This window comes from Bos grunniens, chromosome 18 (assembly GCF_055505025.1).
Source record: "Bos grunniens cultivar Pamir isolate PY7600 chromosome 18, Bosgru_T2T1.0, whole genome shotgun sequence".
NCBI lineage: Eukaryota > Metazoa > Chordata > Mammalia > Artiodactyla > Bovidae > Bos > Bos grunniens.
Genome location: NC_141182.1, coordinates 34,707,764 through 34,720,575, shown reverse-complemented (window position 1 = coordinate 34,720,575; position 12,812 = coordinate 34,707,764). Strand labels below are relative to the sequence as shown.

Below are 12,812 nucleotides of genomic sequence, written 5' to 3'. Positions count from 1 at the left end.
GGTCTTTGTGAGCTGTATCACTCATAGGCAATGAGATATGGCTCAGTCAGTGGAGGTGGGATCAACTGGGCTCTTCAAGTAGCTGGGTAGATCTTTCCCCAAAGCTGGCTCTGAATTTAAAATTAACAAAGAAGCTGGTTTTACGAGGCCAGTTAAATAATGTGAAGTCCCAGCAAGCCTCAGCCCTGAGTGTGTGGAGACCGTCACAACAAAAGCCTCTCTTTTCCTCCTTTTCAGCTCTCCACAAGTTAACGCTAAGCAAGGACTTCCTGTGTGGCTGCTGCTGCTGCTGCTAAGTCGCGTCAGTCGTGTCCGACTCTGTGCGACCCCACAGACGGCAGCCCACCAGGCTTCCGTGTCCCTGTGTGGCTAGCAGACACCAAAAATTGGCAGAGAAAACTTCCTTAGGGTAGCCTTTTTTTTTTTTTGATGTGGAACATTTTTAAAGTCTTTATTACATTTGTTACAGTATTGCTTGTTTCATGTTTTGGATTTTTGGCCCCAAGGCATGTGGGATCTTAGCTCTCCAGCCAGGGGTCAAAACTGCATTCCCTGCATTGGGAGGCAGTCTTAACCACCAGACCAGAGAAGTCCCTCGGGTGGACTCTTGAGCAAACTAAAATCTTCCATGGCTAGATACAGGTGGTGAAACAAAGGCTGGCCTAATCTAGTACCCTAAGGACCTTACAAATACAAATGTTCAAAACCAAAAGAAACCAAATCTTATTTTGCCTCTTTTATTTACAAGTTTCACTTAAATATCTCTCATGGTGAGAAAATCAATGTCAAAATGAACATTGGTATACAGTTTACAAATATCAGTAAATATTAAAGAACATGGTTAATTTTTCCAAGTAAATGCTTGATACGAAATATTTCCCAGGAGGTTAGCTAAATGTCAGGTGCCGGAGGTGTCAGGGAAAGAGCCTCGAGCCTGCTCAGGAGACGGTCACACTGCAGGCCTCTGTGTTTTGCACTTGGTGACACACGTGGCAGCTCACAGGACAAAGCAGTGCCACCAGCCTTTATTCCTAGTCCCAAAGCCACACCAGGCCTTCCTGTGCGATGAGAGCCACGTTCAGAGACAAATGAACCACTTAAAATGAAACTAGGATAGCTCAGTTCCAGAATATCCTGGTTTAACCTGGGAAATGCAGAATTCCAAAACTGTCAAATGAAAAATAGGTCACTAGGGACTGATGGATGAACAAGTCAAGCCAGACTCATTCTGAACATTTTCTTGTCGACCTTTTAGGCCAATCATACTTCTGGGGAAAATGTTAACATGCCTCAAAGTTTACACTTTCATTATAATAAATTAGCTCTAATGTTCCAAATAACATCTCAGAAGACTGAAAACATAACTTGACCTAACATACTAACTTGAACTTAGAACTTCTCTATCCATTTTGATCAATCCCCAGAAACAGCAGAACTGTATTATTTATATAACAATATCTAAAGTATGCCAATATTACCAACATTTCTTACCTAAAATAAATATGCAATTTAAAGGACCAATAAAGCATAGTTTATTCATAAGTGACACCTTAAACAATCTCATTTTTTAGTTCATTTTAGAAGTCTAAATATCAAAATCATTACATACAAGGAATGATACGTATTTCAGAAGACCTGACAAGTATCACCAACCCCCTCTCAAATTCTACTACCCATCCTCAAGTGGTAGCCCATGTGCCTCAGGCCAGTGACACCAAAATTGTAGTCAGGGAGTCAGACACACTGGAGTTAACCAGGAGGAGCTGCTCCTCGAAGCATTCATGGCAGAGTTCACAGTGGAAAAAGGGCAGACAATAAATGAGCCTTTCTTCTCTCTCAATATGCCAATTAGAAAGCAAATCTATTAGGCTGAGAAAAAACACAGACACCCTTGAAGGAATAGGTTGGAAGTCTGTATTCTCTCAGCTGTTCCATAAGTTAATCAGGTATATTTAAGAGCCCATGTGAGGCTCCAAAACAGAATTCAGACACTCTGTAACCCCAGTAAATGCTCTGAGGGTGTGCCAGGGTTTAGCTGGCATAAAGAATGAAGGATTGCAGACAAGTAGTGTTTGGCTCTAGTAACGAAACTTCATGCAAGCTAAATGATAGGGATTCAGGTTTTATTTAAGATTTTTCAGAATAAAAGGACAAAGGCTTAAGCACTCAGAAGAGAATTTCTTAGACAAAACAATATCACTAAATAAATGTACAGGGAAACATCCCTAGGCTGTCTCAACACTTGAATGTCCCTTGTCCCAAATATGAAAGTCATATCTATTTTGCTTTCCTTTCAGTGGGTGGCTCAAGGGGGTCAGATGAGGGGAACCATCAACAGGAAGATAGTACAGGAAAATAAAGTCAGTTCTGCAGGTTTATATTTGTTTCCATCTAGAGACACACTTCCTGTTTAACTACAGCAATTTCAGAACATGAAATTCATCCCCCTAAAAAAGATCCACATGGTTTAATTTTCCAATAAACATAGACTGTGCAGCCCACAGAAGCTACTACAGGTTACACTGTTTTTTGCGCAACTCTTATACTAAATAAGGCCTAATTACTGAGGAGTAGCAGTGGCCATTTATCCCACTAGTCTATGGGCAAGTGTCCCATCTGAAAAAATCTCCCCCCTCCTTCCTCCCCACCACCCCTGGGGATGCAGCCAGGGAGCCTTGGTTAGCAACTGTTCTCAGGTCCTTCACATTTTTACCTCTCCAGATTCAGGCTGAATCTCAAGTCTAGAATCCATTGCATAAGCCAGTCCTGCCTAAACTGTCACGATTACCACATACAGTCATGAATTTCCTGCTTCCCTGCAACCATGTGAAGTGAGAGCATTCTTTCTAGACAGTATTGCACAGTCAGCAGGGTGAGCAAGTTCAGCATAGCAGTGGGGGAAGGAGCATTAGGAGGAATAAGAGGAATGTTTAAGAAGTATAATCAGAAAGGCTAAGTACTATGAGTAAATCTGTAGAGATTTACTGAACACTGGAGGAAATTTTATTAATGAAGGAAAGACCAGGAGTTAAGGCTCAGACAGAAATTACCTCCTAGCATGGCTCAAAGGTTCAAGGGGTGGGACACAGAGGAAGGGCTTGAAAGCTACACAAATTCAGCTGGTCCAGAGGCCTGGCCACCTTCACCCTCAGCTGAAAAACCAAGAAAACTCATTCTAAGCATGCTCGCTCACAGCACGCCTGTTTGGCAAGTTTGAGGACTCAATTTTAACATAAACTAAATCAGAACTAGAATGCAGCATTACAAAATGTTTTCACAACTAAACACACACACAAGTTAGAATATTGCATAGAAAAGTGTCCTGTAATATGCTTTGTAAACCTAGGTCTTTAGTAACTTCAGAATAAAAAACAAAAACTTCCCTTCATAGTGTAGAAGTCCATGATTACACACAGAATTATCAAGTCTCCAGATTTTGCTGCAAGAGCTCAGAAAATCCTAGACTTCTTCATATTCTTAGAATCATAATTAAATTTACCCTTTCCAGGCTCAGGCTGACAGTTTTAACAGTGTCTTTATAAAAGGACTTGGGTTACACAAGCCCAAGACAAGTTGATCATCTCTGTGTTCTACCCTCCCTGCGTAGAAGAGGTGACCAAAACACGCAGGCACATAAAATCACTAGATTTGTTTTTAATCCAAGGATGTTTTTTCCTTACATTAGTCTATAATTAAGCAAGCTGCATCTATCCACCTGCCCTTCAACCATAGAGTCTAAAAGAGCCAGGTGCTGAGTAAGGGAAAATGTCTCAGAAGAACATTGAAGTTAACCGTGGCAACAGGGTGGGAGACTCTTAACTGCCCTTGGAAGATGCACCAATTGAGTCTGAGTTGAAAAACACCACGGTGACTGTGATGTCATCCCTGTACATCCTTGCCAAGTCCTCCGGCAACGTCAACATCGCCGACAGCCGCTCAGGCTCCATCTCCCCGTATTCGTTGTTCCCTATGGCATATCTGATCAGACGTGTGGCTGCGTTTTGGTCTGCTGCATGGAGCCCCTGGGCTTTCCTCTGCTGCAGCAGGCCCTGCATGAGTCCCAGGTTGGTGGGTCTCTGGGCCAGGTCTGGCTTGTGCTGACCCTCTTCAGCCAGGTGCTCCACCACCAGCCTCACCACATCCTCGTTGCCCAGCACATCCCACAGGCCATCAGAGGCCAGCACGAGGAACTTATCCTGTGGCCTCAGCCTGTGGTAGGTGACCTCTGGCCTGGCCGTCAGGTAAGGTGGGGTGTAGTAGTGTGGGGGGGTGAACTGGTAGATGTTGAGGGCCTCAGTGTCGAAGCCCCGCTCCAGGACACTGCGCTGCAGCTCTTTACTCCACTTCAGCTGGACGTCCCCAAAGGCCCTGCAGGGCATGAGGACTCCCAGCAGCCTGTTTTCCATGATGACCGTCCTGTCCTCAGACTCAGGATGCTCCCTCTTCAGCCGTGACAGCTCGGCTGGGTTCCAGGCATTGTGGTCCTGGGTGAGGGGCAGACAAGACCACATGCCATTGTCTTCCTGGACACCAAGGATGGCCCGGCAGTCGCCAGCATTTGCCACGTGCAAGTGAACCCCATCAACGTGGGCCAGGCAAGCCGTTGCCCCTGAGAAAGCAACCTGGAGTGAAAGGTTCCTGGTCATCTCATCTTCGAGGGGGGCCTGGATCTCTAGCGAGATGTCAGAATCCAGTCTCTGGAAGGAGTACATTAATGCTTCCTCAGTGCTCAGCCCCATTTCCATGTGCAGGTTCAGCAGCTCCTGCCAGTAGACGCGGAGGTGATCAAGGTGCACTGACGTGACATCCTTGTAGATACTGTCCCCTGGGTGCTTGAGCCATTGAAGGATGGGCAGCAGGGGCTTCATGCTTTCCATGGCCTCCTCCATTTGCTCCAGAGTCTGCTGGGACATTAGTGACACAGCCACATAGTAGAAGAGCCTCTCGCTCACTGCTTGAGCACATGCGTGGCCACCATGTCCATCGAAGATGCCAAACAGCAGTCCATTGGTCTGCAGGCAGGCGGCTATACCTCCCCGGTCCTCCACCGGGGAATTGGCAGCTAGCTGGTTGCTCTCAAATCGTAGCACTGAATCTGGAGCTCTGCTGACAAGGTCAAGAATCTTATGGGCTGACTCACCAGCTCTCAGCACTTCATTTACCTGCTCCGGGCTGAGCTGCAAGTGGAAGTCCTCTTCCTCCGTTGATGTGTGTCTGTAGGCTTTCTGCAGAGCAATGCCACCACATGCAGCGGCATTGTCTTTTAGGGTGGCTTGCCCCTGGGGACAGAGTCTCCATTTTGATTTACTCCTATTTGAGGCATACCTTGAATATAAACGTTGTCCCCCCTGTAATGTGGCAATGGTCTTCCTTGCAGAACTGAGAATCCAGTAGGACACAGTACTTGACATTCTGAAACTGTATGAGTGAATATGTTCCTTCCACAAAAGGGTTCTTTAAATCTGAAAATTCAAGAGGTTAAGAAATTTAATTTCTTAAAAATAATGACTTCTGCAAACACTTAATCTCAAAATATTTAAGTCTCCACACATCCCATTATAACATAAATGCATTTCAGAAAATGGCTTTTTAAACACTCTGCACTAAAGAGTTACTGAGGACTTCCCACAGTTGTTTCCTTCTTCCCAAATCCTTTCCCTTGCCACAGACTAGTGCACAGCTCCATGTTCCCTCTCCCAGGCAGGCTGTGTTCCTTTAAATAATACAAGCTCTTTCTTGCTCCCCAGCCACCTTGGTAGCGGCTCTCAGTCAGAGGCCATCCAGCTGTTTAGGCAGGAAGACAGTGGCAGCAAAAAAGACGGAAAAGCCGTTGGAGTCAGATCAACTCTAGGCTCCAACTGGTTATGGTAAGTGGAAAAAGTATGTGCTGGGGTACAAGAGACTCTGAAAATTATAAGACAAGGCAAAGTGAACCTGATCATCCTCGCCAACAGCTGCCCAGCCTTGAGGAAATCTTGCATAGAGCACTATGCCATGCTGGGGCTTCCCTGGTGACTCAGACAGTAAAGAATCTGCCTGCAATGCAGGAGACCCGGGTTTGACCCCTGGGTCAGGGAGATCCCCTGCAGAAGGGAATGGGAACTCACCCCAGTATTCTTGCCTGAAGAATTCCATGGACAGAGGAGCCTGGTGGGCTAGAGGAGGAGTCCATGGGGTTGCAAAGAGTCAGACATGACTGAGCAACTAACACTTGCAACTTGTATGCCATGTTGGCCAAAAACTGGTGTCCATCACTATAGTGGCAATAATACTGCTGAATTGGACACCGCGTACGGAAAATAACAGAGTATGCAAACTAGCTACCATTGATCCAGGTGATGAGCAGAAGCATGCTAGGAGAGAGTGGTGAACAGTAAATCATGCAAAAACTTTCCTTAATAAAACTGGCCAGAGCTTGTTCTACATATATGTAAAGAACACACGCATGCATGCTCTGTAAGTTCAGGAAACACGGCTGCCTTATTCACCAGTGGCTCTCCAGTGCCCAGGCCTCAAACACTGGCTAAACACAGCAATTTCAAGAGGTCCCAAAGCACACTAGCTGTCTAGCATCAGACACACAATGACTTCACTTGCCTGAGTTCCAGTTATCCATCTGCGGAATGGGAATACTAGTTTCATAGGGTTTTGTGAGGATTTTAAAGAAATATAACCCTTCAGCTCCAAAAAAAGATATTATTAGCAATAATCTTTTATTATTAGGTGTATCACTGAGGATTTAGAGGTTGTTTCCACTATCTCCCTATTTATAAAACACCAAACCGCAATGCCTAACGCATCAACATTTTTCCTACTTAAGTTTAACCTACTTATTTCCCAAGGCTAGCATCAGTGGGTCAAAGGGTGTAGACTCATCCTGCCAAACTGATTTCCAAATGGTTCACATCTGCCTCCATAAGGGCATGAAGTAAACCCTACACCTTCAACAGCCTCTGGCGGTATTTTTCCTTAGAAAAAAATTTTTTTAAGTTGCTCTATTTTACTATTTTCTCTGGAGAAACGGGGTGGGGGTGGGGGGGTGTGGAGCGTTTTTTCACTCCACGTGTTTTCGGAATCCCGCCCCCAAGTTTTTCGGTCGGAGTATGGAGAACGCCCACACTCGAGGACCGCCCAGTCTCCCCAGCCCACCTCGCCGAACTAGGGGCAGGATTGGTCGGACCCGGCGCGCAGAGGGCGCCTCCCCGTGCCCCTCGTCCCCACCCCTAGCCTTGCAGAGAAGCTAGGCAGCGTGGCCCGACGCAAGGCCGTCTGCCGCAGACCTGACCCAAACAGTTTCGTGTATCTAAAGAAAACAGGACCCAGAGTCAAGTCTCTGACCCACAGGCTCATAGATACGAGCGCGGCCTCCGGAATCCACCAAGCCCTATCTCCCTCAAACCCTGGCGCGGCCACGTCCCCGAGTCCCAGCTTCCCAGTCTATAGATAAGGCGAATTAAGTTGCGATGCTGAGCTCCGAGGGCTAAAACAGCTACTGCGGATGTTAGGGCACGCAGCCAAAGGTCCTACGCCAGGCTGCGAGCCCACGTGGCGCGTGCGCGCGAGGAGGGTGACCGTAGGTGTGACCAAGGCTCTTCCCAGTCCCTCGCGGGCCCGCCCCCTCACCTCACTTCACCTCCGCTCTCCACCCCATCACCTGAGCCGTTTCCGTGGGCTGGAGCGGACGCGGTGGGGGCTAGAGGCTTTCACCTCTCACGCTCGCCCTCTTCCCTACCTCGGAGCCACGTCCTCCTCTTATCTGCACCAAGGCAGCCGTGTCCGTCAGTCAATTTCACGCTCGCAAGCCGTACCGCGGGTACCCCTACCCGGGACTCAGCCTCCCGAGAGGGACCTCTCGTGCTTGCTGATCCAGCTGGAGAAGGAAGCATTCTTTTGCCAGCCTTTATTGGTTCATCTGTGGAGGCGGGCCCGTGACGAACAGCGCAATTGTCCAATGGATGAGGAGATTGAGAGGGCGGGCTCCAGATGGGCCAAATCCGGTTCCTCCCCCTCTCCCGCCCACCCCACCCAACCTTTACCCACCCCGCCCTCCATTTCTGTCTGAGGTTAGGCTTGGCCCTCGGCTTTGAGATTAAGCGTTCTTGAGGCTGAGCGCTCCCACCACGTGACACCCTGCCGTTCTGTACACCTCAAACAGAGCAGCCTCTCCCATTTCTCACTGTTGTTGGCTTCCTCTCCATTTCTGTCCCGACCAGTTCAGACCCCTCTCCCAGGCGCCACACCCTTCTATATCCTCTTAGACAATCCCCTTAGACGCCTCCCTCGGAGTCCCTGCTGCTGCTAAGTCGCTTCAGTCGTGTCCGACTTTATGCGACCCCATAGACGGCAGCCCACCAGGCTCCTCCGTCCCTGTGATTCTCCAGGCAAGAACACTGGAGTGGGTTGCCATTTCCTTCTCCAGTGCGTGAAAGTGAAAAGTCAAAGTGAAGTCGCTCAGTCGTGTCCGACTCTTTGCGACCCCATGGACTGTAGCCTACCAGGCTCCTCTGTCCATGGGGTTTTCCAGGCAATAGTACTGGAGTGGATTGCCATTTCCTTCGTACACCTTAGACACAGTTTTCCCCGAACTCATTTTTTCTGCTAAACCTGCTCTTCCCCTCCTTCCCTAACCCAGTAATGGCCCCACCACGTGCTCAGAGACCCAAGCCCCAAGCCTGGGAGTCATTTTGACTCCTCTTCCCTCACCCCCACCCCTCTTCTGTCAGTTATCTGATCCTGTTCTTTGTCTCATCTCCTAAATATCCCTCTAATCCAAATATTTGCCTCCAGCTGCCCTACCACTCTGGAGAAGGCGATGGCACCCCATTCCAGTACTCTTGCCTGGAAAACCCCATGGACACGACTGAAGCGACTTAGCAGCAGCAGCAGCAGCAGCTCTACCACTCTATACAATCTTATCTGGTCGCCCCACCCTGACTTCACCTTGGCCCTAGGCACTCTTCCTCTATCCCTGGAGAAGGAAATGGCAACCTCCTCCAGTATTCTTGCCTGGAAAGCCCCATGGACAGAGGAGCCTGACGGGCTACAGTTCATGGGGTCGCAAAGAGTCAGACACAGCTGAGCGACTGAGCACACTCTTCTTCTAGAGAGCAGGTACGGTGACCCTTCTACAACTTAAATTGCTACGAAAACGTCTTCATTGACTCCCCACCAACCACTGGGCCTTGAACTGACAATTACATTGGCATGGCCACTGACAGTTATCACAATAGTTAGTGGTTGGTAGATTGAGAAAAGCTGAGAACCAGGACGTCAGATACTCTGTCCGTCCCTGTAGAATTCAGATTATAGCCTGCTGCCTTACAAATTGCTTTAATAGAACCTATCTACAGCCTATGGTGGGCTTCCCAATTTGTTGCTCAGTTGCTCAGCAGTGTCCAACTCTTTGAAACCCCACGGACTGCAGCACATCAGGCTTGCCTAACCTTCACCATCTCCTGCTCAAACTCATGTCCATTGAGTAGATGATGACATCCAACCATCTCATCCTCTGTCATCCCCTTCTCCTCCTGCCTTCAATGTGTCCTAGCATCAGGGTCTTTTCTAATGAGTCAGCTCTTTGCATCAGGTGACCAAGATATTAAACCTTCAGCTTCAGCATCAGTCTTCCAATGAATATTCAGGACTGATTTCCTTTAGGATTGACTGGTTTGATCTTGTTATCCAAGGGACTCTCAAGAATCTTCTCCAACACCACAGTTCAAAAGCATCAATTCTTCTGTGCTCAGCCTTCTTTATGTTCCAACTCTCATATCCATACATGACTACTGGAAAAACCACAGCTTTAACTAGACGGACCTTTGTCAGCAAAGTGATGTCTCTGCTTTTTAATATGCTGTCTAGGTTTGTCATAGCTTTTCTTCCAAGGAGCAAGCGTCTTTTAATTTCATGGCTGTCACCATCCATAACACTATGGCTGCCACAGTGATTTTGGAGCCCAAGAAAATAAGGGCTTCCCAGGTAGGTCAGTGGCAAAGAATCTGCCTGCCAATGCCAGAGACACAGATTTGATCCCTAGGTGGGAAAGATCCCCTGGAGAAGGAAATGGCAACCCACTCCAGTATTTTTGCTTGGGAAGACCTATAGACAGAGGAGCCTGGCGGGCTATAGTCCATGGGGTTGCAAAAGAGTGGGACTTGACTTAGCAACTAAACAACAATTACCTATGATAAATCAAGTGCAGTCTTCCCTGGAGGCAGAGAAAACTGGGAGAAGACCAGAAAAGGCCACTTAGAACCCTGAAAATGTGGCCTTCTGGGAGGAAGGCTCACTGGCTTACCTGGGGAGCCTGGCCAGCCCACCTGGATCCAAGGACATGGCTGCCATAAAACAGCTTCTTTCAGACTTGCTGGTGATATGATATTCATACTGCCACTCACCCTTGCCGTTTTTCAGAAGTTCTACCAGTAAGTCAGAATTTGCAATATCTCTCTTCCTGGATATTGAGACAGCTGTTTCCAACTTAAACTAAAAATAACTCCAAAGGATTTGAAATAAATAGGTGCAATTATTATTATTTTTACGGGCAACACAGTTTCTGGGTGCCTACCATATGTCAGGCCCTGGGCTGGTGACTACTGGAGAAACACAGATGGCAGCCCCAACAGCACTTTCCTGAGAAAATTACATCATTCTGCTGTCTGAAATCACTGAGTTTTTCTAAGTTACCACACGTACACCACTTCCAAAGTAAAAATCCACCCTTGAGGATTTTGTGTGCATTGGTACTTTTGTTTAAAGCCTATAGTGAGCTTAGTTGCCCTATATATACATGATGGCTAGCCCAAGAACCCTATTCAGTGTCAAGTCTTCCTTGGCACAAAGTCTTATTAGGGGAAAAAAAAAAAGAAGGAAAAGGACTTATCTGTGCCTTGATAAAGGGAAAGCAGCAGCTCAGCTATCATTTTCCAAGAAAATATGTAAAAAATACTGTCTCAATGAAAACCAAGCAAATGTGAATACTGATGAATTACTGATTTTTGTCAGTCAAAGTGAAAAACATTAAAACATGATTAATACCTAATGTTGATGAGTGGGTGTTGCCTTCTTGGTAGGTGGAGTATAAATTGAGTTTGCCCAATGGGCAGCTCTTTGATCCACTAATTCTACATCTTTTAATTTTACAGAGACAATCAAAGGCAAACACAGCAAATTTTCTACAATAAACACACATTCCCCCATCTTGTATAATCAGAAAAAAAAAAAGAAGCAAAACTGTATTTTGCAAGCAGAGGAGTGGTGGGGGTAGGGAAACAAATCTCTTAGATGATTCTGATTAGGTCCCCTGATTCCTTAGCAATGCAGATAAGCCCACCTATGGAATGTTAGGAAAGCTGGATTTGAAGATGACCAGGAGGAATTGAGATGGTGGCAGGGGGGTTTTGTCTGACTTGCCAAAACTGTATCTGGCCTGATCATCTGGGAGAGTTTAGAAAAATGTCAGATGTCTTCTTTGCCAGCACAAGCTTGCCCCTGCAGCGTTTCTGTGGCATCACTGTTGCCCGAGGTGGCTTTAAGCCCAGAAAAGCCTTCTTGCTGATCTGAGCACATCTGTGCTTTGAGTCAGTTGTCCCAGAGACCAGTGCCATCCCAAATCAAGTGATTTAACTTCACCACCTTTGAGCCAAGCAGGTGGCTTTCCCTGGCACTGTTCTCTCCCAGATTGATCACACATACACACACGCACACCCCACCTCTCTTCCCATTAGAGGGAATGGTTACCAATCCCTGCAGAGCAGCAAACTCAGGGACATATTTAGCCAGTCTTGAGGATGCTCGTGACAAAGGCTTGGAAATTTTTGAAAAATACAAGTCCTGCCTCAGCCCTCTTAAACCTGTTGTGAAGCAACAGCACTGACAGCCTTGCCAGCAGTCTTCAAAAATGGTTATGTTAAGCACCTAGCTCCTAGAGTCAAGCTAAGATTGCCCTTCAGTAGAGGAGGATGGGCAGAGCCTTTTTGGGGAAACACAGCCTGTGTTTCTGTCTCTTTAAGGCTTCTTCAAACATAAGTTAATCTTTTTCAGCTGCTGCCAAGGCTGCGATGATCTAGGCCAGAGGGCACCTTCTTCTGTGACCCTCAACGAATCATTCCCTTTGCCACTGTCACCCCATACCCATTCTCACTCAGCCCTTATTAACTGGTGAGCTCAGAATTTTCCATCACCCTGGAGTCCCAAGTCTGAGGCCCAGCTCTGACACCTACTTGCTGTGTGATCATGGGCCAGTCACTTTCTCTCTCAAAGCCTCCATAGAACTATTTGGAGAGGGCAGTTATGTGGGCCTTGGAGTTGTCATTTGCGCTCCAGTTTGCCCATGACATATCCTTTCTTGAAAGTGAATTTGGAGAGGAGCAGAAGAACAGCATGGGCTTCCCAGGTGGCACTAATGGTAAAGAACCCACCTGCCAATACAGGAGATGGAAGAGATGCAGGTTTGATCCCTAGGTTGGGAAGATCCCCCTGGAGAAGGAAAAGCCAACCCACTCGAGTATTCTTGCCTGGAGAATTCCATGGACAGAGGAGCCTGGTGGACTATAGTCCATAGGATCACAAAGAATCAGACTGAAACGACCTAGCAGCAGCAGCAGAACAGCAATATGGGCCTAGTGTGGGGAAGACAAAGTTGGGAGACAACTCTGGAGCTCCGAAGAAGCACACTTCCTGTTCTTTCCCTTGAAGCGCCATCCTGTGCTCCCCTGTGAAACAGTAGTTCTCCAGGAAAACTTCCAGTGCCTCTCCCACCACTCCAGTGGAATCCCCACCCCAAGTGCCCAGGGCACCTCTTTCAGACAAGG

At 47.3% G+C, this 12,812-nt stretch overlaps 1 protein-coding gene across 2 annotated transcripts; it reads right to left on the bottom strand.

Moving 5' to 3' along the window:
- Positions 1-721: 721 nt before the first annotated feature.
- Positions 722-7,911, bottom strand: PDP2 (pyruvate dehydrogenase phosphatase catalytic subunit 2). Of its 2 annotated transcripts, none has more exons than XM_086351056.1 (2): positions 7,733-7,911; positions 722-5,462 (listed from the first exon to the last, which is right to left on the bottom strand). In XM_086351056.1, exon 2 carries the CDS (start codon positions 5,409-5,411, stop codon positions 3,816-3,818), a length of 1,596 nt encoding a protein of 531 aa, XP_086207182.1. In that variant the 5' UTR covers positions 5,412-5,462; positions 7,733-7,911; the 3' UTR covers positions 722-3,815. The 2 variants fall into 2 exon arrangements, with proteins under 2 accessions (XP_086207182.1, XP_086207183.1); XM_086351057.1 differs by having other exon boundaries at positions 7,624-7,901.
- Between the last annotated feature and the right edge of the window lie 4,901 nt (positions 7,912-12,812).

What these genes read in the sequence shown, in the direction of transcription:
- PDP2 (XM_086351056.1), bottom strand. Translation starts at nt 5,411, where the DNA reads ATGTCAAGTACTGTGTCCTACTGGATTCTCAGTTCTGCAAGGAAGACC.